This window comes from Oncorhynchus clarkii, chromosome 5, assembly GCF_045791955.1.
Source record: "Oncorhynchus clarkii lewisi isolate Uvic-CL-2024 chromosome 5, UVic_Ocla_1.0, whole genome shotgun sequence".
In the NCBI taxonomy this organism is placed as follows: domain Eukaryota; kingdom Metazoa; phylum Chordata; class Actinopteri; order Salmoniformes; family Salmonidae; genus Oncorhynchus; species Oncorhynchus clarkii.
The window spans coordinates 96,155,275-96,179,277 of NC_092151.1; the positions used below are offsets into that span (position 1 = coordinate 96,155,275).

The following is a 24,003-nucleotide window of genomic DNA, read 5'->3' on the forward strand; positions in this document are numbered from 1 at the left end:
CGGAACAGAGAGTAAAAGGAGCAGGTTTCTGGGCGCGGAAGAATAGATTCAAGACATAATGTACAGACAAGAGTATGGTAGGATGTGAATACAGTGGAGGTAAACCTAGGCATTGAGTGACGATGAGAGAGGTTTTGTCTCTAGAGACATCATTTAAACCAGGTGAGGTCACCACATGTGTGGGAGGTGGAACAAAAGGGTTAGCTAAGGCATATTGAACAGAGCTGGAGGCTCTACAGTGAAATAAGACAATAGTCACTCATCAAAACAGCAATGGACAAGGCATATTGACATTAGGGAGAGGCATGCGTAACCAAGTGATCATAGGGACCAGTGAGTAGCTAGACGAGCTGGAGACAAGGCGATTCAGACAGCTAGCTGGCCGGGGATAGCAGGCTAACAGAAGGGCCGTAGGGGGACGTTGCAACGGAAGAGTCGGTTGTAGCCCCCATGGACGGTTAGGTCAGCAGACCAGTCGTGTTGGATCGGCAGGGCTCCATGAAGGTAGTAAAAGGGTCCAGGCCAATGGGCAAAATAGGTATTGTAGCCCAATAAATTGGCTGATGGACCTCTTCATCTAACAGTCCGATATGCTCTAGACAGCTAGCGGATAGCAGGCTAGCGGATGGGCTTTTATTTATTTTTGACCTTTATTTAACTAGGCAAGTCAGTTAAGAACAAATTCTTATTTTCCATGACGGCCTAGGAACAGTGGGTTAACTGCCTGTTCAGGGGCAGAACGACAGATTTGTACCTCAGGGGACGTCGCGACGGAGGAGCCTGTTGAAACCTCCTGGGGAGGCGGTAGACCAGTCGTGGTGGATCGGCGGGGCTCTGTGTCAGCAGTGACAGGGGCCCAGGCCAATTGGCAAAAAAGGTATTGAAGCCCAAGGAGTGGCTGATGGACCTCTTCAGCTAGCTGGGAGATGGGCCTAGCACTAGGCTAGTTCCAGGCTCACTGGTGCTTGCTTCGGGACAGAGACATTAGCCAGGGGGTAGCCACTCGGATAGAAGCTAGCTAGCTAGCTGCGATGATCCAGGTGAAAAGGTTCAGAGCTTGCGGTAGGAAACAGGAGATGGAGAAAGAGCAGTCCGGTAAGCTCTGGGTTGAAACGTGCTGGACAGACTGGCAGGAATTGATCAGGCTAAGGTTTGCTGATTACCGCTAGCAGTGGCTAACTGACTATTAGCTAGTAGCTAGTTAGCTGGCTAGCTTATGTTGGGGGTTCCGGTTCTAAAGTATAGAAAATAGCAGATCCGTACCACATTGGGTGAGGTGGGTTGCAGGAGAGTATGTTGAAATTGAGGTTAAAAATATTAAAAATATATACGGGGGGAAAAAAAGGATATACACACGGGACATGACAAGACAAATACGTCTGAACCGCCATCTTGGAATTTATCTAATGAATACTAATGTAATAAAGGTATTTATTTGTTATTTTTAATAACAAACATTTCTAAAAATCTGTTTCACTTTCACTGTATTGTATGTAGATTGATGAGGATATTTATTTATTTAATCAATTTTAGAACAAAAATGTGGAAAAAGGGGTCTGAATACTTTCCGAATGCATTGTATACATCCATACACCTGACTGGTAACGGGGGGGCTTTAGACGAGGCCTGTGGGCGTCCTAGAGCAAAACAGGGGTCATATTAGTGTGTAGCCCACTGTTTGGACACTACGGCAGGTAGCCTCGTGGTTAGAGCGTTCGACTAGTAACCGAAATATTGCAAGATCGAGTCCCTGAGGTGCCAAGGTAAAAACCTGTCGTTCTGCCCCTGAACAGGCAGTTAAACCCACTGTTCCTAGGCCGTCATTGAAAATAAGAATTTGTTCTTAACTGACTCGCCTAGTTAAATAAAGGTAAAATAAATAAAACTACAGGAGGTTTGTGTAAGACGGTCTTAAACTCTGTTGTAGCTCGGTTGCCTTTCCCCGCAGATGCAGAAGTGTTACAGATATCTATAGCTTAAAGTGACAGATTGTTATGGGGATTTTGTATTATTATGCTAATTTTGATTTCCGTGCATCAACCAGAAGGGGGTTAAGCAAAAAAAATAAAAATCCCTGAAATGATTTAGGCTTGCCATAACAAAGGGTTCGAATACTTATTGACTCAAGACATTTCAGCTTAAAAACATTTTATTAATTTGTACAAATTTTCAGAAAAAAATAATTAAACTTTGACATTATGGGGTATTGTGTCTAGGCCAGTGACAATTTTGATTTATTATTATTATTATTTTTTTTTAATCGCAGTTTTAATCCATTTTAAATTCAGGATGTAACAATAAAATGTGGAAAAAGTCAAGGGGTGAGTACTTTATGAAGGCACTGCATGCCTGTATATTTCTTTTTTTTTTATCTTTAAAAGCTTAAATTGAAATTCCTGAGAAAAATCCTACTTACCCTGCTTCCACAGATCAGTAGCTCCACTTCCTCAGGTCTAAATAAACACTTGAGAGGCGACTCGTTGGTGACCATCTGGAAGCCCCTCCTGAAGGCTTTGAACTGGCGCTCCACACTCTTATTAAGTATGTAATCACCATACAGAGACACAAACTCCTGGAGATCACAGATAGGAAACAGTCAAAACAATGTCATCATTCACTTCAGTGGTCCAGTGGTAGACTAGATACTTCAGTGGTCCTGTGATAGACTAGATACTTCAGTGGTCCTGTGATAGACTAGATACTTCAGTGGTCCTGTGATAGACTAGATACTTCAGTGGTCCTGTGATAGACTAGATACTTCAGTGGTCCTGTGATAGACTAGATACTTCAGTGGTCCTGTGATAGACTAGATACTTCAGTGGTCCTGTGATAGACTAGATACTTCAGTGGTCCTGTGATAGACTAGATACTTCAGTGGTCCTGTGATAGACTAGATACTTCAGTGGTTCTGTGATAGACTAGATACTTCAGTGGTCCTGTGATAGACTAGATACTTCAGTGGTCCTGTGATAGACTAGATACTTCAGTGGTCCTGTGATAGACTAGATACTTCAGTGGTTCTGTGATAGACTAGATACTTCAGTGGTCCTGTGATAGACTAGATACTTCAGTGGTCCTGTGATAGACTAGATACTTCAGTGGTCCTGTGATAGACTAGATACTTCAGTGGTCCTGTGATAGACTAGATACTTCAGTGGTCCTGTGATAGACTAGATACTTCAGCCAGTGGTTCTGTGATAGACTAGATACTTCAGTCAGTGGACCTGTGACAGACTAGACAACAACAGGTATCCTACCTTTCTATTGTCCGCATTAACAGGTATCTTGTCCCCGTTTTCCTTCAGGTCGTAAGTGATGGGGTCGCCAAACAGGTCAGTCTGTGAGATCTGGAAGGTGATCATCATGTCCTCCTCCACATCCCCCTCATAGTCCAGCAGCTCCCTCAGACTCTGGTACAGAACCTGGCAGAGAACCATACAGATAGTTAGAGGACTCAACGTTGTATCTGTCCTGTTGTGGCGTCTGCGAGAGCATGGGCATCTCCATTTTGAAGTAGTCCATGCTCTTCTTCTACTATTTCTAATGAAAGGATGTGGAGTGTTTGAACTGCAGTTATGAAATGTTTGCTCACAATTATTGTTATTGTTATTATTATTATTATCATTATTATCATATTGTTATTATTATCATTATTATCTGACCCTGCTGGTCAAATAATAATAGCTCATTTTTAAAGATACATTATACAGCTGTAACACTTTAAATCTGCAAAAAATATTAGTGTGTGTTCAGATCTAAAAGGTGTGTGGGGGGGGGTTAAAAAGGTAACGTTGCCCTTCCTAACTGAGTGTAGGGTGGTATAATTCACACACACACACACGTCAGCTCAGAGAGATCCAATTCAAATAGGCCCAGCTCATGAACTTCCATCAGCAGCAGCTTTGAATTTAGAAAAGAAAATGGATGCGTTTATGCAAATGTTAGTGCATCGATTCGTTCTTCTAAATCAAACTGAATCGCTTCAAACTAAATGTATGGTTCCTGTATCGTATCGGAGCCCATGTATCTACATATGTATCCAATCGTTTTGAAAAGGAAAGACGCCCATCCCTAATAATAATAATAATAATAATAATAATAATATTATATGACATTTAGCAGACCCTTTTAATCCAACGTGACTTCCTTTTTTCCCCTCTTTACATCGGCCTATATCATATTGGCCCTGCGATAGACTAGTGTCTCGTCCAAGGGTTGTACTTGTGTACCAAGCTACTCACGCTCGGTGCTGTAAAGTACTTAAGTAAACAATACTTTAAAGTACAACTTCAGTAGTTCTTTGGGGGTATCTGTACTTTACTATTTATATTTTTGACTACTTTTACTTTCCTTGAGAAAATATTATACTTTTTACTAAATACAATTTCCCCCGACACCCAAAAGTACTCGTTACATTTTGAATGCTTAGCAGGACAGGAAAATAGTCAAATTGACGCACTTATCAACAAAATATCCCTGGTCATCCCACCTGCCTCTGATCTGGAGGACTCACTAAACAGAGAACATCCCTGATCATCCCACCTGCCTCTGATCTGGAGGACTCACTAAACAGAGAACATCCCTGGTCATCCCTACTGCCTCTGATCTGGAGGACTCACTAAACAGAGAACATCCCTGGTCATCCCACCTGCCTCTGATCTGGAGGACTCACTAAACAGAGAACATCCCTGATCATCCCACCTGCCTCTGATCTGGAGGACTCACTAAACAGAGAACATCCCTGGTCATCCCACCTGCCTCTGATCTGGAGGACTCACTAAACAGAGAACATCCCTGGTCATCCCACCTGCCTCTGATCTGGAGGACTCACTAAACAGAGAACATCCCTGGTCATCCCTACTGCCTCTGATCTGGAGGACTCACTAAACAGAGAACATCCCTGGTCATCCCTACTGCCTCTGATCTGGCGGACTCACTAAACAGAGAACATCCCTGGTCATCCCACCTGCCTCTGATCTGGCGGACTCACTAAACAGAGAACATCCCTGGTCATCCCTACTGCCTCTGATCTGGAGGACTCACTAAACAGAGAACATCCCTGGTCATCCCTACTGCCTCTGATCTGGAGGACTCACTAAACAGAGAACATCCCTGGTCATCCATACTTCCTCTGATCTGGAGGACTCACTAAACAGAGAACATCCCTGATCACCCCTACTGCCTCTGATCTGGAGGACTCACTAAACAGAGAACATCCCTGATCACCCCTACTGCCTCTGATCTGGAGGACTCACTAAACAGAGAACATCCCTGGTCATCCCACCTGCCTCTGATCTGGAGGACTCACTAAACAGAGAACATCCCTGGTCATCCCACCTGCCTCTGATCTGGAGGACTCACTAAACAGAGAACATCCCTGGTCATCCCTACTGCCTCTGATCTGGAGGACTCACTAAACAGAGAACATCCCTGGTCATCCCTACTGCCTCTGATCTGGAGGACTCACTAAACAGAGAACATCCCTGGTCGACCCTACTGCCTCTGATCTGGAGGACTCACTAAACAGAGAACATCCCTGGTCATCCCTACTGCCTCTGATCTGGAGGACTCACTAAACAGAGAACATCCCTGGTCATCCCTACTGCCTCTGATCTGGAGGACTCACTAAACAGAGAACATCCCTGGTCATCCCTACTGCCTCTGATCTGGAGGACTCACTAAAGAGAGAACATCCCTGGTCATCCCTACTGCCTCTGATCTGGAGGACTCACTAAACAGAGAACATCCCTGGTCATCCCTACTGCCTCTGATCTGGAGGACTCACTAAACAGAGAACATCCCTGGTCATCCCTACTGCCTCTGATCTGGAGGACTCACTAAAGAGAGAACATCCCTGGTCATCCCTACTGCCTCTGATCTGGAGGACTCACTAAACAGAGAACATCCCTGGTCATCCCTACTGCCTCTGATCTGGAGGACTCACTAAACAGAGAACATCCCTGGTCATCCATACTTCCTCTGATCTGGAGGACTCACTAAACAGAGAACATCCCTGATCACCCCTACTGCCTCTGATCTGGAGGACTCACTAAACAGAGAACATCCCTGGTCATCCCACCTGCCTCTGATCTGGAGGACTCACTAAACAGAGAACATCCCTGGTCATCCCACCTGCCTCTGATCTGGAGGACTCACTAAACAGAGAACATCCCTGGTCATCCCTACTGCCTCTGATCTGGAGGACTCACTAAACAGAGAACATCCCTGGTCATCCCTACTGTCTCTGATCTGGAGGACTCACTAAACAGAGAACATCCCTGATCATCCCACCTGCCTCTGATCTGGAGGACTCACTAAACAGAGAACATCCCTGGTCATCCCACCTGCCTCTGATCTGGAGGACTCACTAAACAGAGAACATCCCTGGTCATCCCTACTGCCTCTGATCTGGTGGACTCAGTAAACAGAGAACATCCCTGGTCATCCCTACTGCCTCTGATCTGGAGGACTCACTAAACAGAGAACATCCCTGGTCATCCCTACTGCCTCTGATCTGGAGGACTCACTAAACAGAGAACATCCCTGGTCATCCCTACTGCCTCTGATCTGGAGGACTCACTAAACAGAGAACATCCCTGGTCATCCCACCTGCCTCTGATCTGGAGGACTCACTAAACAGAGAACATCCCTGGTCATCCCACCTGCCTCTGATCTGGAGGACTCACTAAACAGAAAACATCCCTGGTCATCCCTACTGCCTCTGATCTGGAGGACTCACTAAACAGAGAACATCCCTGGTCATCCCTACTGCCTCTGATCTGGAGGACTCACTAAACAGAGAACATCCCTGATCATCCCACCTGCCTCTGATCTGGAGGACTCACTAAACAGAGAACATCCCTGGTCATCCCACCTGCCTCTGATCTGGTGGACTCACTAAACAGAGAACATCCCTGGTCATCCCTACTGCCTCTGATCTGGTGGACTCAGTAAACAGAGAACATCCCTGGTCATCCCTACTGCCTCTGATCTGGAGGACTCACTAAACAGAGAACATCCCTGGTCATCCCTACTGCCTCTGATCTGGAGGACTCACTAAACAGAGAACATCCCTGGTCGACCCTACTGCCTCTGATCTGGAGGACTCACTAAACAGAGAACATCCCTGGTCATCCCTACTGCCTCTGATCTGGAGGACTCACTAAACAGAGAACATCCCTGGTCATCCCACCTGCCTCTGATCTGGAGGACTCACTAAACAGAGAACATCCCTGGTCATCCCTACTGCCTCTGATCTGGAGGACTCACTAAACAGAGAACATCCCTGGTCATCCCTACTGCCTCTGATCTGGCGGACTCACTAAACAGAGAACATCCCTGGTCATCCCTACTGCCTCTGATCTGGAGGACTCACTAAACAGAGAACATCCCTGGCCATCCCTACTGCCTCTGATCTGGAGGACTCACTAAACAGAGAACATCCCTGGTCATCCCTACTGCCTCTGATCTGGAGGACTCACTAAACAGAGAACATCCCTGGTCATCCCTACTGCCTCTGATCTGGAGGACTCACTAAACAGAGAACATCCCTGGTCATCCCTACTGCCTCTGATCTGGCGCACTCACTAAACAGAGAACATCCCTGGTCATCCCTACTGCCTCTGATCTGGCGCACTCACTAAACAGAGAACATCCCTGGTCATCCCTACTGCCTCTGATCTGGAGGACTCACTAAACAGAGAACATCCCTGGTCATCCCTACTGCCTCTGATCTGGCGCACTCACTAAACAGAGAACATCCCTGGTCATCCCTACTGCCTCTGATCTGGAGGACTCACTAAACAGAGAACATCCCTGGTCATCCCTACTGCCTCTGATCTGGAGGACTCACTAAACAGAGAACATCCCTGGTCATCCCTACTGCCTCTGATCTGGCGCACTCACTAAACAGAGAACATCCCTGGTCATCCCTACTGCCTCTGATCTGGCGCACTCACTAAACAGAGAACATCCCTGGTCATCCCTACTGCCTCTGATCTGGCGCACTCACTAAACACACATGCTTCGTTTGTAAATTATGTCCGAATGTTGGGAGTGTGCCCGTGGCTTTCCATAAATAAAATAAATTGGTGCCATCTGGTATGCTTAATATAAGGAATTTGAAATTATTTGCTTTTAATACTTAAGTATAGTTTAAACAAAATACTTTTACTCAAGTAAAGTTTTACTGGGTGACTTTTACTTTAGTCATTTTCTATGAAGGTATTTTTTACCTTCACTCAAGTATGATAGTTGGGCACTATTTCCACCACTGCTACAGAAACAGGAGAGAAGCTCGGAAGCCGTTCTGGCACAAGCCTACTTACTATATCATATCATAACAGGTTTAAACATGTTACATTAACGACAAATCACATTGAAACACGTTGAAACATGTTCCAGTACCGGGTGTGAGTCTGTCAGGTCCAGATAGGTGCCTTTCTTCCCCATCAGTTTCCTGTAGACCACCATGGGAAAGTGAACATCCAGGATACAGTTGTTGTAGATGGCCAGGCCCAAGATGATGCCTATCAGGGTGAACTGGGCCTCGTTCTCCAGAGAGGACGGGTTGTACCAGAACAGCTTGGTGGAATCATCATATGTAAACATGCCTGAAGGAAGGAACACATTTTATTCATTCATTATGTTTTATTTATGTAGCCACAAATTGTCCACTCAGTAACACTTGCTACTGTCTTCCTTCTCTCCTCAATAATCCAACGTCCTCTCCTCTCCTCTCCTCTCCTCTCCTCTCCTCTCCTCTCCTGGGACCCATTAAAATCTATATTACAGTGACAGTCTAATTTTTCTTTTTTTTTAAAGAACATAAACACACCATGAGGACAGTTGGACAGTTTTCTGATGAATAAATAATACAAATAAACACCTGAGTGATCAGTAAGACGTGTCATAAACATGTTTTGTCCTAATCTTCAAAAATCTTAAAGTAGAAGAGTATCTTACCAATATCAGGATTGAACATCTCCTCGAGGACAAGCTGGAAAAACTCTTTAGACACTCCTCCCTCGTCGACGCCCTGCTCTCCTTCAAACTCTACAAACAGCTGCTTTCTCAGGTCCGCTGGGTTCTCCATGGCGATCATCTCCAACTGTAGGACGCAGAAAAGCAGGTTAGGAGAAACAGCAAGATACACGACATGACCAAATGTATGTGGAACACCTGCTCGTCCTACATCTCATCCCAAAATCATGGGAATTAATATGGAGTTGGTCCCCCCCTTTACAGCTATAACAGCCTCCACTCTTCTGGGAAAGCTTTCCACTAGATGTAGGAACATTGCTGCTATAACAGCCTCCACTCTTCTGGGAAGGCTTTCCACTAGATGTTGGAACATTACTGCTAGAACAACCTCCACTCTTCTGGGAAGGCTTTCCACTAGATGTTGGAACATTGCTGCTATAACAGCCTCCACTCTTCTGGGAAGGCTTTCCACTAGATGTTGGAACATTGCTGCTATAACAGCCTCCACTCTTCCGGGAAGGCTTTCCACTAGATGTAGGAACATTGCTGCTATAACAGCCTCCACTCTTCTGGGAAAGCTTTCCACTAGATGTTGGAACATTGCTGCTATAAGAGCCTAAACTCTTCTGGGAAGGCTTTCCACTAGATGTTGGAACATTGTTGTGGGGACTTGCTTCCATTCAGCCACAAGAGCATTAGTGAGGTCGGGCACTGATGTTGGGCGATTAGGCCTGGCTCGCAGTCGGCGTTCCAATTCACCCCAAAGGTGTTCGATGAGGTCAGGGTTCTGAACAGGCCAGTCAAGTTCTTCCACACCGATCTTAACAAATCATTTCTGTATGGACCTCGCTTTGTGCACGGGTGCATTGTCATGCTGAAACAGGAACGGTCCTTCCCCAAACTGTTGCCACAAAGTTGGAAGCACAGAATCGTCTAGAATGCAATTGTATGCTGTAGTGTTAAGATTTCCCTTCACTGGGAGGCCTAGTCCAAATGATGAAAAACAGCCCCAGACCATTATTCCTCCTCTACCAAACTTTACAGTTGGCACTATGCATTCAGGCAAGTAGCGTTCTCCTGGCATCCGCCAAACCCGAATTCTTCCGTTGGACTGCCAGATGCTGAAGAGTGATTCATCACTCCAGAGAACGCGTTTTCACTGCTCCATAGTCCAATGGTGGCTAGCTTTACACCCCTCCAGCTGATGCATGGCATTTGCACATGGTGATCTTAGGTTTGTGTGTGGCTGCTTGGCCATGGAAACCCATTTCATGAAGCTCCCGCTGAACAGTTCTTGTGCTGACGTTGATTCCAGAGGCAGTTTGGAACTCAGAAGTGAGTGTTGCAACTGAGGAGAGGCAATTTTTACGGACTACGTGCTTAACTTCTTGGTGACAGGGGGGCAGTATTGAGTAGCTTGGATGAATAAGGTGCCCAGAGTAAACTGCCTGCTACTCTGTCCCGATGCTAATATATGCATATTATTAGTAGTATTGGATAGAAAACACTCTGAAGTTTCTAAAACTGTTTTAATGATGTCTGTGAGTATAACAGAACTCATATGGCAGGCGAAAACCAGAAAAATCCAACCAGGCAGTGGGAAATCTTAGGCTTGTAGTTTTTTAAAACTCAGCCCCTATTGTAGATACAGTGGGATATTGGCTATGTTGCACTTCCTAAGGCTTCCACTAGATGTCAACAGTCTTTAGAACTTTGTTTGAGGATTCCACTGTGAAGGCCGGATGAGAGAGGAATGAGTCAGGTGTCTGGCAGAGTGCCACAGGAGTGGTCACGAGAGAGTTAGCTCTCATTCCATTGCTTTTCTACAGACAATGGAATTCTCTGGTTGGAACCTTATTGATGATTTATGTTAAAAAAATTCTAAAGATTGATTCTATACTTAGTTTGACAAGTTTCTACGGGCTGTAACAGAACGTTTTGAACTTTTCGTCCGACAGGACCTGAACATGCTTTTGGATTTGTTTACCAAACACCCTAACAAAAGAAGCTATTTGGACATAAATTATGGACATTATCGAACAAAACAAACATTTATTGTGGAACTGCGATTCCTGGGAGTGCATTCTGATGAAGATCATCAAAGGTAAGTGAATATTTATAATGCTATTTATGACTAATGTTGACTACACAATATGGCGGATATTTTTTGGGCTGTTTTGTTGTCTAAAAGCTGTACTCAGATTATTGCATGGTTTGCTTTTTTTTGTTTTTTTTGTGTAACATGAAGTCCTATGAGTGCCATCTGATGAAGATCATCAAAGGTTAGTGATTCATTTTATCTTTATTTGTGCTTTTTGTGACTCTGCTCTTTGGCTGGAAAAATAGCTGTGTTTTTCCCAATGGTCATTGACAGAGCTCCAGAGTGCCTCTGTGGAAATGTGAGAACCTTCCAGAAGGACAACCATCTCTGCAGCACTCCACCAATCAGGCCTTTATGGTCAGACAGAAGCCACTCCTCAGTAAAAGGCACATCATAACCTGCTTGGAGTTTGCCAAAAGCTACCTAAGGGACTCTCAGACCATGAGAAACAAAATGTTCTGTCTGATGAAACCAAGATTGAACTCTTTGGCCTGAATGCCAAGCATCACGTGTAGAGGAAACCTGGCACCATCCCTACAGTGAATCATGGTGGTGGTAGTATCATGCTGTGGGGATGTTTTTCAGTGGTAAGGACTGGGAGACTAGTCAGGATCAAGGGAAAGATGAACGATGCAAAGTACAGAGAGATCCTTGATGAAAACCTGCTCCAGAGCGCTCAGGACCTCAGACTGGGGCAAAGTGTCACCTTCCAACAGGACAACGGCCCTAAGCACACCGGTAAGACAACACAGGATTGGCTTCGGGACAAGACTCTGAATGTCCTTGAGTAGCCTAGCCAGAGCCCGGACTTGAACCTGATCGAACATCTCTGGAGAGACCTGAATGGCACACTTTCTGCTACTCTAACTTCCGCAATGCATACAAAGCCCTCCCCCACCCTCCCTTCAACAAATCCAACCACAACGCCATCTTGTCCTACCATCATATAGGCAGAAAATCAAACAGGATGTACCAGTGACAAGAACCATTCAACTCTGGTCTCACTAATCGGAAGCAACGCTTCAAGATTGTTTTGATCACGCAGACTAGAATATGTTCCCGGACATTCTCAGAGAACAACATCGACCTATACGCTGACTCGGTGAGTGAGTTTATAAAGACGTACATTGGAGATGTTGGACCCACTGACTATTAAAACCTACCCTAACCAGAAACAGTGACTGGATGGCGGCATTCACGCAAAACAGAAAACACCTTCTTTGCCTGCTTTGAGGATAATACAGTGCCACCATCGCGGCTCGCTAACAAGGACTGCACCCCCCCCCACCTCATTTAAATGTGTTAACCCTCGCAAGGTTGCTGGTTCAGATGGCATCCCTAGCTGCGTCCTCAGAGTATGCGCAGACCAGCTGGCTGGTATGTTTACGGACATATTCATTTGCTCCCTATCCCAGTCTGTTGTCCCCACACATGGTTCTAGATGGCTACCATTGTTCCTGTACCCAAAAAGGCTAAGATAACTGAACTAAATGACTACCGCCCCGCCCCGTAGCACTCACTTCTGTCATCATGAAGTGCTTTGAGAGACTAGTCAAGGATCATATCACCTCCACCTTACCTGATACCCTTGACCCACTTCAATTTGCATACCGCCCCAACAGGTCCACAGACGATGCAATCGCCTTCACACTGCCCACTGCCCTGACCCATCTGGACAAGAGGAATACCTATGTAAGAATGCTGTTCATTGACTACAGCTCAGCATTCAACACCATAGTACCCTAAAAGCTCATCATCAAGCTGGAGGACCTGGGTCACAACCTCTCCCTGTGTAATTGGGTCCTGGACTTTTGACAGGCTGCCCCCAGGTGGTGAAGGTAGGAAACAACATCTCCACTTCGCTGACCCTCAACACTTGGGCCCCACAAGGGTGTGTGCTCAGCCCCCTCCTCTACTTTCTGTTCACCCATGACTGCGTGGCCATGCACGCCTCCAACTCAATCATCAAGTTTGCAGACGACACAACAGTAGTGGGCTTGATTACCAACAACGATGAGACAGCCTACGGAGAGGTGAGGGCACTCGGACGGAGTGTGGTGTCAGGAAAATAACCTCACACTCAAAGTCAACAAAACAAAGGAGATGATTGTGGACTTCAGGAAACAGCAGAGGGAGCACCCCCCTATCCACATTGATGGGACAGTAGTGGAGAGGGTAGTAAGTTTTAAGTTCCTCGGCGTACACATCACGGACAAACTGAATTGGTCCACCCACACAGACAGCGTGGTGAAGAAGGCGCAGCAGCGCCTCTTCAACCTCAGGAGGCTGAAGAAATGTGGCTTGTCACCCAAAACCCTGACAAACTTTTAGATGCACAATCGAGAGAATCCTGTCAGGCTGTATCACCGCCTGGTACAGCAACTGCTCCGCCCACAACTGTAAGGCTCTCCAAAGGGTATTGAGGTCTGCACAACGCATCACCGGGGGCAAACTACCTGCTCTCCATGACACCTACAGCTCCCAATGTCACAGGAAGGCCAAAAAGATAATCAAGGACAACATGTCCCAATCCAACCTGACAGAGTTTGAGAGGATCTGCAGAGAAGGATGGGAGAAACTCCCCAAATACAGGTGTGCCAAGTGTGTAGTGTCATACCCAAGAAGACTAGAGGCTGTAATCACATCCAAAGGTGCTTCAACAAAGTACTTATTAAAGGGTCTGAACATTTTGGGAAATGTGATATCAGTTTTCTATTATTAATAAATTACCAAAAATGTCTAAAACACAGGTTTTGCTTTGCCATTTTGGGGTAATGTGTGTAGATTGATCAGGGGGAAATAATGATTTAATCAAATTTAGAATAAGGCTCTAAACTAAAAAAATGTGGAAAACGTCAATGGGTCTGAATCCTACGAAGGCACAGTATTTCATGTCGTCCTCATTATATCCTGTTATAGTCCTATCAGCAGAGAGACATGTAGTCCTCATTATATCCTGTTATAGTCCTATCAGCAGAGAGACATGTAGTCCTCATTATACCCTGTTATAGTCCTATCAGCAGAGAGACATGTAGTCCTCATTATATCCTGTTATAGTCCTATCAGCAGAGAGACATGTAGTCCTCATTATATCCTGTTATAGTCCTATCAGCAGAGAGACATGTAGTCCTCATTATATCCTGTTATAGTCCTATCAGCAGAGAGCCATTTAGTCCTCATTATATCCTGTTATAGTCCTATCAGCAGAGAGACATGTAGTCCTCATTATACCCTGTTATAGTCCTATCAGCAGAGAGACATGTAGTCCTCATTATATCCTGTTATAGTCCTATCAGCAGAGAGACATGTAGTCCTCATTATATCCTGTTATAGTCCTATCAGCAGAGAGACATGTAGTCCTCATTATATCCTGTTATAGTCCTATCAGCAGAGAGCCATTTAGTCCTCATTATATCCTGTTATAGTCCTATCAGCAGAGAGACATGTAGTCCTCATTATGTCCTGTTATAGTCCTATCAGCAGAGAGACATGTAGTCCTCGTTATGTCCTGTTATAGTCCTATCAGCAGAGAGACATGTAGTCCTCATTATATCCTGTTATAGTCCTATCAGCAGAGAGACATGTAGTCCTCATTATATCCTGTTATAGTCCTATCAGCAGAGAGACATGTAGTCCTCATTATATCCTGTTATAGTCCTATCAGCAGAGAGACATGTAGTCCTCATTATATCCTGTTATAGTCCTATCAGCAGAGAGCCATTTAGTCCTCATTATATCCTGTTATAGTCCTATCAGCAGAGAGACATGTAGTCCTCATTATGTCCTGTTATAGTCCTATCAGCAGAGAGACATGTAGTCCTCATTATGTCCTGTTATCGTCCTATCAGCAGAGAGACATGTAGTCCTCATTATATCCTGTTATAGTCCTATCAGCAGAGAGACATGTAGTCCTCATTATATCCTGTTATAGTCATATCAGCAGAGACATGTAGTCCTCATTATATCCTGTTATAGTCCTATCAGCAGAGAGACATGTCGTCCTCATTATATCCTGTTATAGTCCTATCAGCAGAGAGACATGTAGTCCTCATTATATCCTGTTATAGTCCTATCAGCAGAGAGACATGTAGTCCTCATTATATCCTGTTATTGTCCTATCAGCAGAGAGACATGTGGTCCTCATTATATCCTGTTATATTCCTATCAGCAGAGAGACATGTAGTCCTCATTATATCCTGTTATAGTCCTATCAGCAGAGAGACATGTGGTCCTCAATATATCCTGTTATAGTCCTATCAGCAGAGAGACATGTAGTCCTCATTATGTCCTGTTATAGACCTATCAGCAGAGAGACATGTAGTCCTCATTATATCCTGTTATAGTCCTATCAACAGAGAGACATGTAGTCCTCATTATATCATGTTATAGTCCTATCAGTCCTAGTTTCCAAGATCTTATTTTCTGCTCGTATTTCTTCCATTTTATTACTGTAATCCAGTCCTGTTGTTAAAGGCCTCAACCTCCCCCAGCAGCCCAGGCAATATATCCAGTTTTTAAAGGCCTCAACCTCCCCCAGCAGCCCAGGCAATAGATCCTGTTGTTAAAGGCCTCAACCTCCCCCAGCAGCCCAGGCAATAGATTTAGTTTTTAAAGGCCTCAACCTCCCCCAGCAGCCCAGGCAATAGATCCTGTTGTTAAAGGCCTCAACCTCCCCCAGCAGCCCAGGCAATAGATCCTGTTGTTAAAGGCCTCAACCTCCCCCAGCAGCCCAGGCAATAGATCCTGTTGTTAAAGGCCTCAACCTCCCCCAGCAGCCCAGGCAATAGATCCTGTTGTTAAAGGCCTCAACCTCCCCCAGCAGCCCAGGCAATAGATCCTGTTGTTAAAGGCCTCAACCTCCCCCAGCAGCCCAGGCAATAGATTTAGTTTTTAAAGGCCTCAACCTCCCCCAGCAGCCCAGGCAATAGATCCTGTTGTTAAAGGCCTCAACCTCCCCTAGCAGCCCAGGCAATAGATCCTGTTGTTAAAGGCCTCAACCTCCCCCAGCAGCCCAGGCAATAGATCCTGTTGTTAAAGGCCTCAACCTCCCCCAGCAGCCCAGGCAATAGATCCTGTTGTTAAAGGCCTCAACCTCCCCCAGCAGCCCAGGCAATAGATTTAGTTTTTAAAGGCCTCAACCTCCCCCAGCAGCCCAGGCAATAGATCCTGTTGTTAAAGGCCTCAACCTCCCCCAGCAGCCCAGGCAATAGATCCTGTTGTTAAAGGCCTCAACCTCCCCCAGCAGCCCAGGCAATAGATCCTGTTGTTAAAGGCCTCAACCTCCCCCAGCAGCCCAGGCAATAGATCCTGTTGTTAAAGGCCTCAACCTCCCCCAGCAGCCCAGGCAATAGATCCAGTTTTTTTTTTAAACTGCTCTCTCATAGTTATAAAATGTCTTCCTCTAATGTTAAATTTGGACTTTTAGACGGCGGTATCCCTTCAGTTGTTTCGCTCGCTGAGGAAAGGTCTTCTCTCGTTCGCCTCTCAATGAATCAGATTATTTTTCAAACGTATCAAAATGCTGATCAATAAATAGTTCAAGATTATCAAGAATGTTTGTTTTCCGGCAGTTATCAGCTAATCCTCAATTATATGATTCAATAATGGGGCAAGCTGTGCCTACCACACTGTGCCTACCAGGCTGTGCCTACCAGGCTGTGCCTACCACGCTGTGCCTACCACGCTGTGCCTACCACGCTGTGCCTACCAGGCTGTGCCTACCAGGCTGTGCCTACCACGCTGTGCCTACCACGCTGTGCCTACCACGCTGTGCCTACCAGGCTGTGCCTACCAGGCTGTGCCTACCACGCTGTGCCTACCACACTGTGCCTACCAGGCTGTGCCTACCAGGCTGTGCCTACCACGCTGTGCCTACCACGCTGTGCCTACCACGCTGTGCCTACCACGCTGTGCCTACCACGCTGTGCCTACCACGTCATCAGCCACCACCTCTCTTTAGCTAGATAGTTCACATGGAGACTTGTAAGATGTGATGGAGTCCTCACCGACAGACAGGCTTGATACTGATGTCTCTGAATGGACAGGGACCTGGCACTCTGACAGACAGATACTGATGTCTCTGAATGGACAGAGACCTGGCACTCTGACAGACAGGTACTGATGTCTCTGAATGGAAAGAGTAAACATGGCGCTCAGTGTAAACATCTTACTAGACACAATTTTTACTTGTATTCTGGACCAGGATCAGTCAATATGAGGAGGGAGAAACCCTGTGTATTCTGAACCAGGATCAGTCAATATGGGGAGGGAGAAACCCTGTGTATTCAGGACCAGGATCAGTCCATATGGGGAGGGAGGAACCCTGTGTATTCTGGACCAGGATCAGTCATATGGGGAGGGAGGAACCCTGTATATTCTGAACCAGGATCAGTCCATATGGGGAGGGAGGAACCCTGTATATTCTGAACCAGGATCAGTCCATATGGGGAGGGAGAAACCCTGTGTATTCTGGACCAGGATCAGTCCATATGGGGAGGGAGAACCCCTGTGTATTCTGGAACAGGGAACTCCTGTTATATACGGGGCATCACACAGGAAGAACACTTCTTCTATGGTATTATGTAAAGGATGGTTCTGGATCAGGGAACTCCTGTTATATAGGGGACATCACACAGGATAACACTGCTTCTATAGTTTTACTCTGACAGATAGGCTTGATACTGACACTTCTTCTATGGTTTTATATAAAGGATGGTTTATTCTACATGGACCTGTTACTACATTTAAAAGTTATCAAAACACTTAGATTATAATATCTACATATATTTAGGGAATTCTTCTCATATTAGTCTGTAGACGACGGACGTATTAAACACTTCCTCTGGCATCTCACCGTACAACTGCCTGTAGTTACTGAACTCAACCTGCAGGAGGTTTGTTGTGACTGAGTGGAGAGGAAACCACTGCGGACTAGGTTCTGACAGATGGGGTGTGTCTTGGTGGTGGCCACATCAAACCCCACCCCCAAGCCAACTCGCGTTTGGCTTCCGTCATGGCCGCCAGCATTTCTTAATAAGGAGCAAGCCCCCCCCCAAAAAAACAAGGCCAAATCAGCAGGTGCAGTTCCCCTTCAACATTACACCAACAAGCGTGTGTGTGTGTGTGTGTGTGTGTGTGTTGTTTGTGACTCACCCTGACGAGGGCGTCGTCGATGATGTGGTCTCGGCGTACTTTGAGCCTGAGGTATGGGTTGAGCTGCTGTCCTTGTACCAGGCTGTAGAGCGCTGTGATCCTCCTCTCGCTGTACATGCTGATGCGGTTGTCGTAGTACAGTCCCAGGCTCTTGGTGCAGGCGTTGAGGATGAAGGGACAGCTCTGGAAGGAGAACTTACTCTCCGAGTCCACCTTGAAGAAGGTGAAGTCCTTGTCCATCTCTAGAACATCGTTCAGAGGCTCGTTGACAAACTCCTCGAAGGGGATGAGGGGTCGTCTGCAGTCCAGGGTCCTGACGCCCAGCTCCTTTTCAATTGATTTGATTTGAAATATATTGTATTTAAATCATTGTGGATAACACAGAAACCAGAACAATATATTTCCATTGAGGTTGTCTCACCTTCTCCAAAGGATCGACCCGGGGCCCCTTCTTGTTACTCCTCTCCTCCCCCAGGAGCTCCTGCAGGGTGAGCTCGCTGGACTCTGATGCAGGCTCCTCCTCCTCATTGTGACCCGTATCCAGGTCTCCTCCCAGGACGTTGGCGTAGAACACCAGCTTCAAAAACAAACTTTATTTAACATGCATTTTAAAAAAAATTAAAAATGCAAAACGCTTTAGAGTAAAACAAGACAGATACCCAATTGGGTGGCTCACACTTTTCTCGTCAAGGATTTTGAAAAAAAACTGGAAAGCAAATGATCCTCCATCACTACGCGTGCAGCAGCGTAGGCTAGTGGTTAGAGTGTAGAGGCGGCAGGGTAGGCTAGTGGTTAGAGTGTAGAGGCGGCAGGGTAGGCTAGTGGTTAGAGTGTAGAGGCGGCAGCGTAGGCTAGTGGTTAGAGTGTAGAGGCGGCAGCGTAGGCTAGTGGTTAGAGTGTAGAGGCGGCAGCGTAGCCTAGTGGTTAGAGTGTAGAGGCGGCAGCGTAGCCTAGTGGTTAGAGTGTAGAGGCGGCAGGGTAGGCTAGTGGTTAGAGTGTAGAGGCGGCAGCGTAGGCTAGTGGTTAGAGTGTAGAGGCGGCAGCGTAGCCTAGTGGTTAGAGTGTAGAGGCGGCAGGGTAGGCTAGTGGTTAGAGTGTAGAGGCGGCAGCGTAGGCTAGTGGTTAGAGTGTAGAGGCGGCAGCGTAGGCTAGTGGTTAGAGTGTAGAGGCGGCAGCGTAGCCTAGTGGTTAGAGTGTAGAGGCGGAAGCGTAGCCTAGTGGTTAGAGTGTAGAGGCGGCAGCGTAGGCTAGTGGTTAGAGTGTAGAGGCGGCAGCGTAGGCTAGTGGTTAGAGTGTAGAGGCGGCAGCGTAGGCTAGTGGTTAGAGTGTAGAGGCGGCAGCGTAGGCTAGTGGTTAGAGTGTAGAGGCGGCAGCGTAGGCTAGTGGTTAGAGTGTAGAGGCGGCAGCGTAGCCTAGTAGTTAGAGGCAGCGTAGCCTAGTGGTTAGAGGCAGCGTAGCCTAGTGGTTAGAGGCAGCGTAGCCTAGTGGTTAGAGGCAGGTAGCCTAGTGGTTAGAGGCAGCGTAGCCTAGTGGTTAGAGGCAGCGTAGCCTAGTGGTTAGAGGCAGGTAGCCTAGTGGTTAGAGGCAGGTAGCCTAGTGGTTAGAGGCAGGTAGCCTAGTGGTTAGAGGCAGGTAGCCTAGTGGTTAGAGGCAGGTAGCCTAGTGGTTAGAGGCAGGTAGCCTAGTGGTTAGAGGCAGGTAGCCTAGTGGTTAGAGCGTTGGGCTAGTAACCGAAAGGTTGCAAGATCAAATCCCGAGCTGACAAGGTTACCTTTCAAATCTGTTGTTCTGCCCCTGAACAAATAATAATTTGTTCTTAACTTACTTGCCTTAAATAAAATAAACTACAACAGTAGATGAATCAAGTGTATACTTTTATTTAAATATTGAAAAGGTGTGGGCTACGAATGAGAATAGAACGGTCAATGAGCCATATGGCATAGAGTAGTACTACATATGGTGTACAAGCACGGGAAAGATCCAGGGGATGAAGGATGAGGAGGGCGTGGTTGTGATGTCATTGATGTGCGCGGTAGCAGTGAGAACATACAGGTCTGAGCAGGTGTGATGTCATTGATGTGCGCGGTAGCAGTGAGAACATGTGGGTCTGAGCAGGTGTGATGTCATTGATGTGGTAGTCTGTTTATTGTCTCTTGTATGGTTGTTATTGTTTGAAAATACAAATTAAATCAAATTTAAAAAAAAGTCTACAATAAAATATAAATATACAAAAATAAAAAAAATAATACAGAAATCTTTAATTAAAAGGACAGTAACATCATTGTTTAAAGGCTAAAAAGGTGCGTTTTTCAAAAACCTTGACTGTGTCTGTACCTCTTACCTGACAGGGCAAGTCGTTCCATAGCTGTGGGGCGAGAGTGTTCTGCTCCCAGCCTTGGTTCTACTCCGAGATAATGCTAATGGCCCTTGGTTCTACTCCTAGGTATTGCTAATGGACCTTGGTTCTACTCCTAGGTATTGCTAATGGACCTTGGTTCTACTCCTAGGTATTGCTAATAAACCTTGGTTTTACTCCTAGGTATTGCTAATAAACCTTGGTTCTACTCCTAGGTATTGCTAATAAACCTTGGTTTTACTCTTAGGTATTGCTAATGGACCATGGTTCTACTCCTATGTATTGCTAATGGACCTTGGTTCTACTCCTAGGTATTGCTAATGGACCTTGGTTCTACTCCTAGGTATTGCTAATGGACCTTGGTTCTACTCCTAGGTATTGCTAATGGACCTTGGTTCTACTCCTAGGTATTGCTAATGGACCTTGGTTCTACTCCTAGGTATTGCTAATGGACCTTGGTTCTACTCCTAGGTATTGCTAATAGTTTGTATGGAACGAGCATGTCCGTCAGATCAGATTGACCAAGGCAGTATCAAATCAGAACAGTACCTTCAGACACTTGGCTGCAGCCACCACACACTCATCATCGTTGACCAGACTGTCGCTGTCGTACTCGTTGCTGATTACCTTAATAAATGAGAATAATACATTTAAAAATGTGTATAACAGCTATGTATTTCACTGTACTGTTTACACCTGCTGTATCCTGTGCATGTGACAAATGACTTCTGGTTTAGATTGAGTTAGCACTATTCATTACAGAGGAATCAAACTCTAGGTAGGTAGAAAATGACAAAAATGAATAGAGAATATTGAGCATGTAACTGTGCATTCTGTATAATTCAGTCTGGTTGACTGCGAGCATGAATGAAATAAAAAGCTGAAAATCAAATAAAGAATGTAACGTTACCGTGTAGGTGATGAGCTGCTGAAAGGTCTCCATCATACGTCTGATGTGCTCTACACTGTACTGAGACCACAGGCGCGTCAGCTTGGCCAGGGCAGGCAGAGGGAGTTTACTCATACACTTACAGAACAGAGGCATGGCCATCTCCAGGTACTCTGGGCTGTGGAGGCTGCTGTTCTCCATCACGATGATGAAGATGTTTAGGTAGTCTGGGTTGGTGTCGTACACGTCTAGATAGGTTAGATCCAGCTCTACGTTGGGAGTTAGGTAGACCAGGGCGTTGAGGAAGGCCGATTCCATCTTCTCGTTGGAGAGGAGTCTGTCGTACACTCTCCTCACAGCTTCTATGTCCACTGAGACCTCCACAGGACCCAGTCTGTTCTCCGTCGCTCCCGTCGCTCCCTCCACGGACGCCGAGGCCTCTGATTCCTGCTCCATGGCGGTGGTTCTCTCCTTGTCGTCCTCGTCCTTGTCCTCATCTTTGGCCTGGTGGGTCTTACGCTGCTCCTTGGTGTTGGGGTGTTGCTCCTTGTCTTTCCTGAAGCTCTGCACCAGCCCGTCAGCGCTGGAGAAGATCCTCCCGATGACTCGGATCAGAGGAGAGTAGTCCTTCTTCCCCTCACAGATACTCAGGATCTCATACACCTTCTCCTCGGTCAGGTAATGCACCTCTGGACACAGAGAGATCACAGGGAAAATGAATGCATGAGCAACCATTTGATTCTCTCTATAATGAAGGCATGAACAACCATTTGATTCTCTCTAAAAATGAATGCATTGGCAACCATTTGATTCTCTCTAAAAATTAATGCATGGGCAACCATTTGATTCTCTCTAAAATGAATGCATGGGCAACCATTTGATTCTCTCGAGAAAAAAGGTCACACAGGGCAGTGCACTATACAGGGTGCCATTTTGGGACTGTGAAAAGTATTGTGTTTACCTCTGAAGTCTTCCCTAGGAGGAAACAGGTTGTCTTCGTGGTCTGGCATCTTCCCGTGACGATCGCCCAATAAGGTAGGGTGGGTTTCTTTGGCACTGCTGTTGTCAGGGAAGGCAGCAGAGTGACGACCACACAGTTTGGCATTCATTTTATAGAGCTCCAGGGCTCTGATAGCCGCCGCGTTGTGATCCAGCGGTTGAAAACCAAGACACGAAGCACAGAACTCATTCGTGCAGGCCCCATTTCCACAGCCCTCTGTTAACTGGCAAAAGTAGCGCTCAATTAGATGCTTTGCAGCCGCTCTCTTCCTGTACAGGACATTCAAACAGGAAGTGACAAGGTTTTAGTACGATGACCATTGAAAAGGAAGCTTGCTCATCACATGACTAACAAATCACACATGGAAGATACAATGTTATTTAAAAAGCACAAAAACATTCAAAACAGTCAGAATAAACTAGCGATGCAACAGTTATGCTAAATGTACTAATCGTAAGTTAATCACAGCATTGCATGCATTCGGAGGAAAATGTAGCAGGCCTATGATTTGGCTCCAATGTTGCAAATTGATCCATATTATCCAATGATAATATCTATCCTTACATATCAGAATGATAACATCTATCCTTACATCACAATGTTATATCAGAATAATAATATCTATCCTTATATATCAGAATGATAATATCTATCCTTACATCACAATGACATATCAGAATGATAATATCTATCCTTACATCACAATGTCATATCAGAATGATAATATCTATCCTTACATATCAGAATGATAATATCAATCCTTACATATCAGAATGATAATATCTATCCTTACATATCAGAATGATAATATCAATCCTTACATATCAGAATGATAATATCTATCCTTACATATCACAATGATAATATCTATCCTTACATCACAATGACATATCAGAATGATAATATATATCCTTACATATCAGAATGATAATATCTATCCTTACATATCAGAATGATAATATATATCCTTACATATCAGAATGATAATATCTATCCTTACATATCAGAATGATAATATCTATCCTTACATCACAATGACATATCAGAATGATAATATCTATCCTTACATATCAGAATGATAATATCTATCCTTACATCACAATGTCATATCAGAATGATAATATCTATCCTTACATATCAGAATGATAATATCTATCCTTACATATCAGAATGATAATATCTATCCTTACATATCAGAATGATAATATCTATCCTTACATCACAATGACATATCAGAATGATAATATATATCCTTACATATCAGAATGATAATATCTATCCTTACATATCAGAATGATAATATCTATCCTTACATCACAATGACATATCAGAATGATAATATCTATCCTTACATATCAGAATGATAATATCTATCCTTACATCACAATGTCATATCAGAATGATAATATATATCCTTACATATCAGAATGATAATATATATCCTTACATATCAGAATGATAATATCTATCCTTACATATCAGAATGATAATATCTATCCTTACATATCAGAATGATAATATCT

General features: G+C 45.1%; 1 protein-coding gene across 4 annotated transcripts in view; it reads right to left on the minus strand.

The window, feature by feature from the left end:
- The window catches only part of LOC139409592 (ubiquitin-protein ligase E3A-like), a 50,395-nt gene that overhangs the window by 20,949 nt on the left and 5,443 nt on the right, over positions 1–24,003 (minus strand). For 2 of the 4 annotated variants that reach the window (XM_071154980.1, XM_071154981.1), the window contains exons 3-11: positions 22,442–22,749; positions 21,502–22,169; positions 21,141–21,218; positions 18,657–18,812; positions 18,236–18,562; positions 8,965–9,109; positions 8,407–8,612; positions 3,258–3,422; positions 2,417–2,572 (exon numbers count right to left, since the gene is read on the minus strand). In XM_071154980.1, the coding sequence (XP_071011081.1) occupies positions 2,417–2,572; positions 3,258–3,422; positions 8,407–8,612; positions 8,965–9,109; positions 18,236–18,562; positions 18,657–18,812; positions 21,141–21,218; positions 21,502–22,169; positions 22,442–22,749 (2,209 nt within the window). The remainder of the gene's footprint in view (positions 1–2,416; positions 2,573–3,257; positions 3,423–8,406; positions 8,613–8,964; positions 9,110–18,235; positions 18,563–18,656; positions 18,813–21,140; positions 21,219–21,501; positions 22,170–22,441; positions 22,750–24,003) is intronic. The other 2 variants (XM_071154982.1, XM_071154983.1) reach the window with 1 other exon arrangement.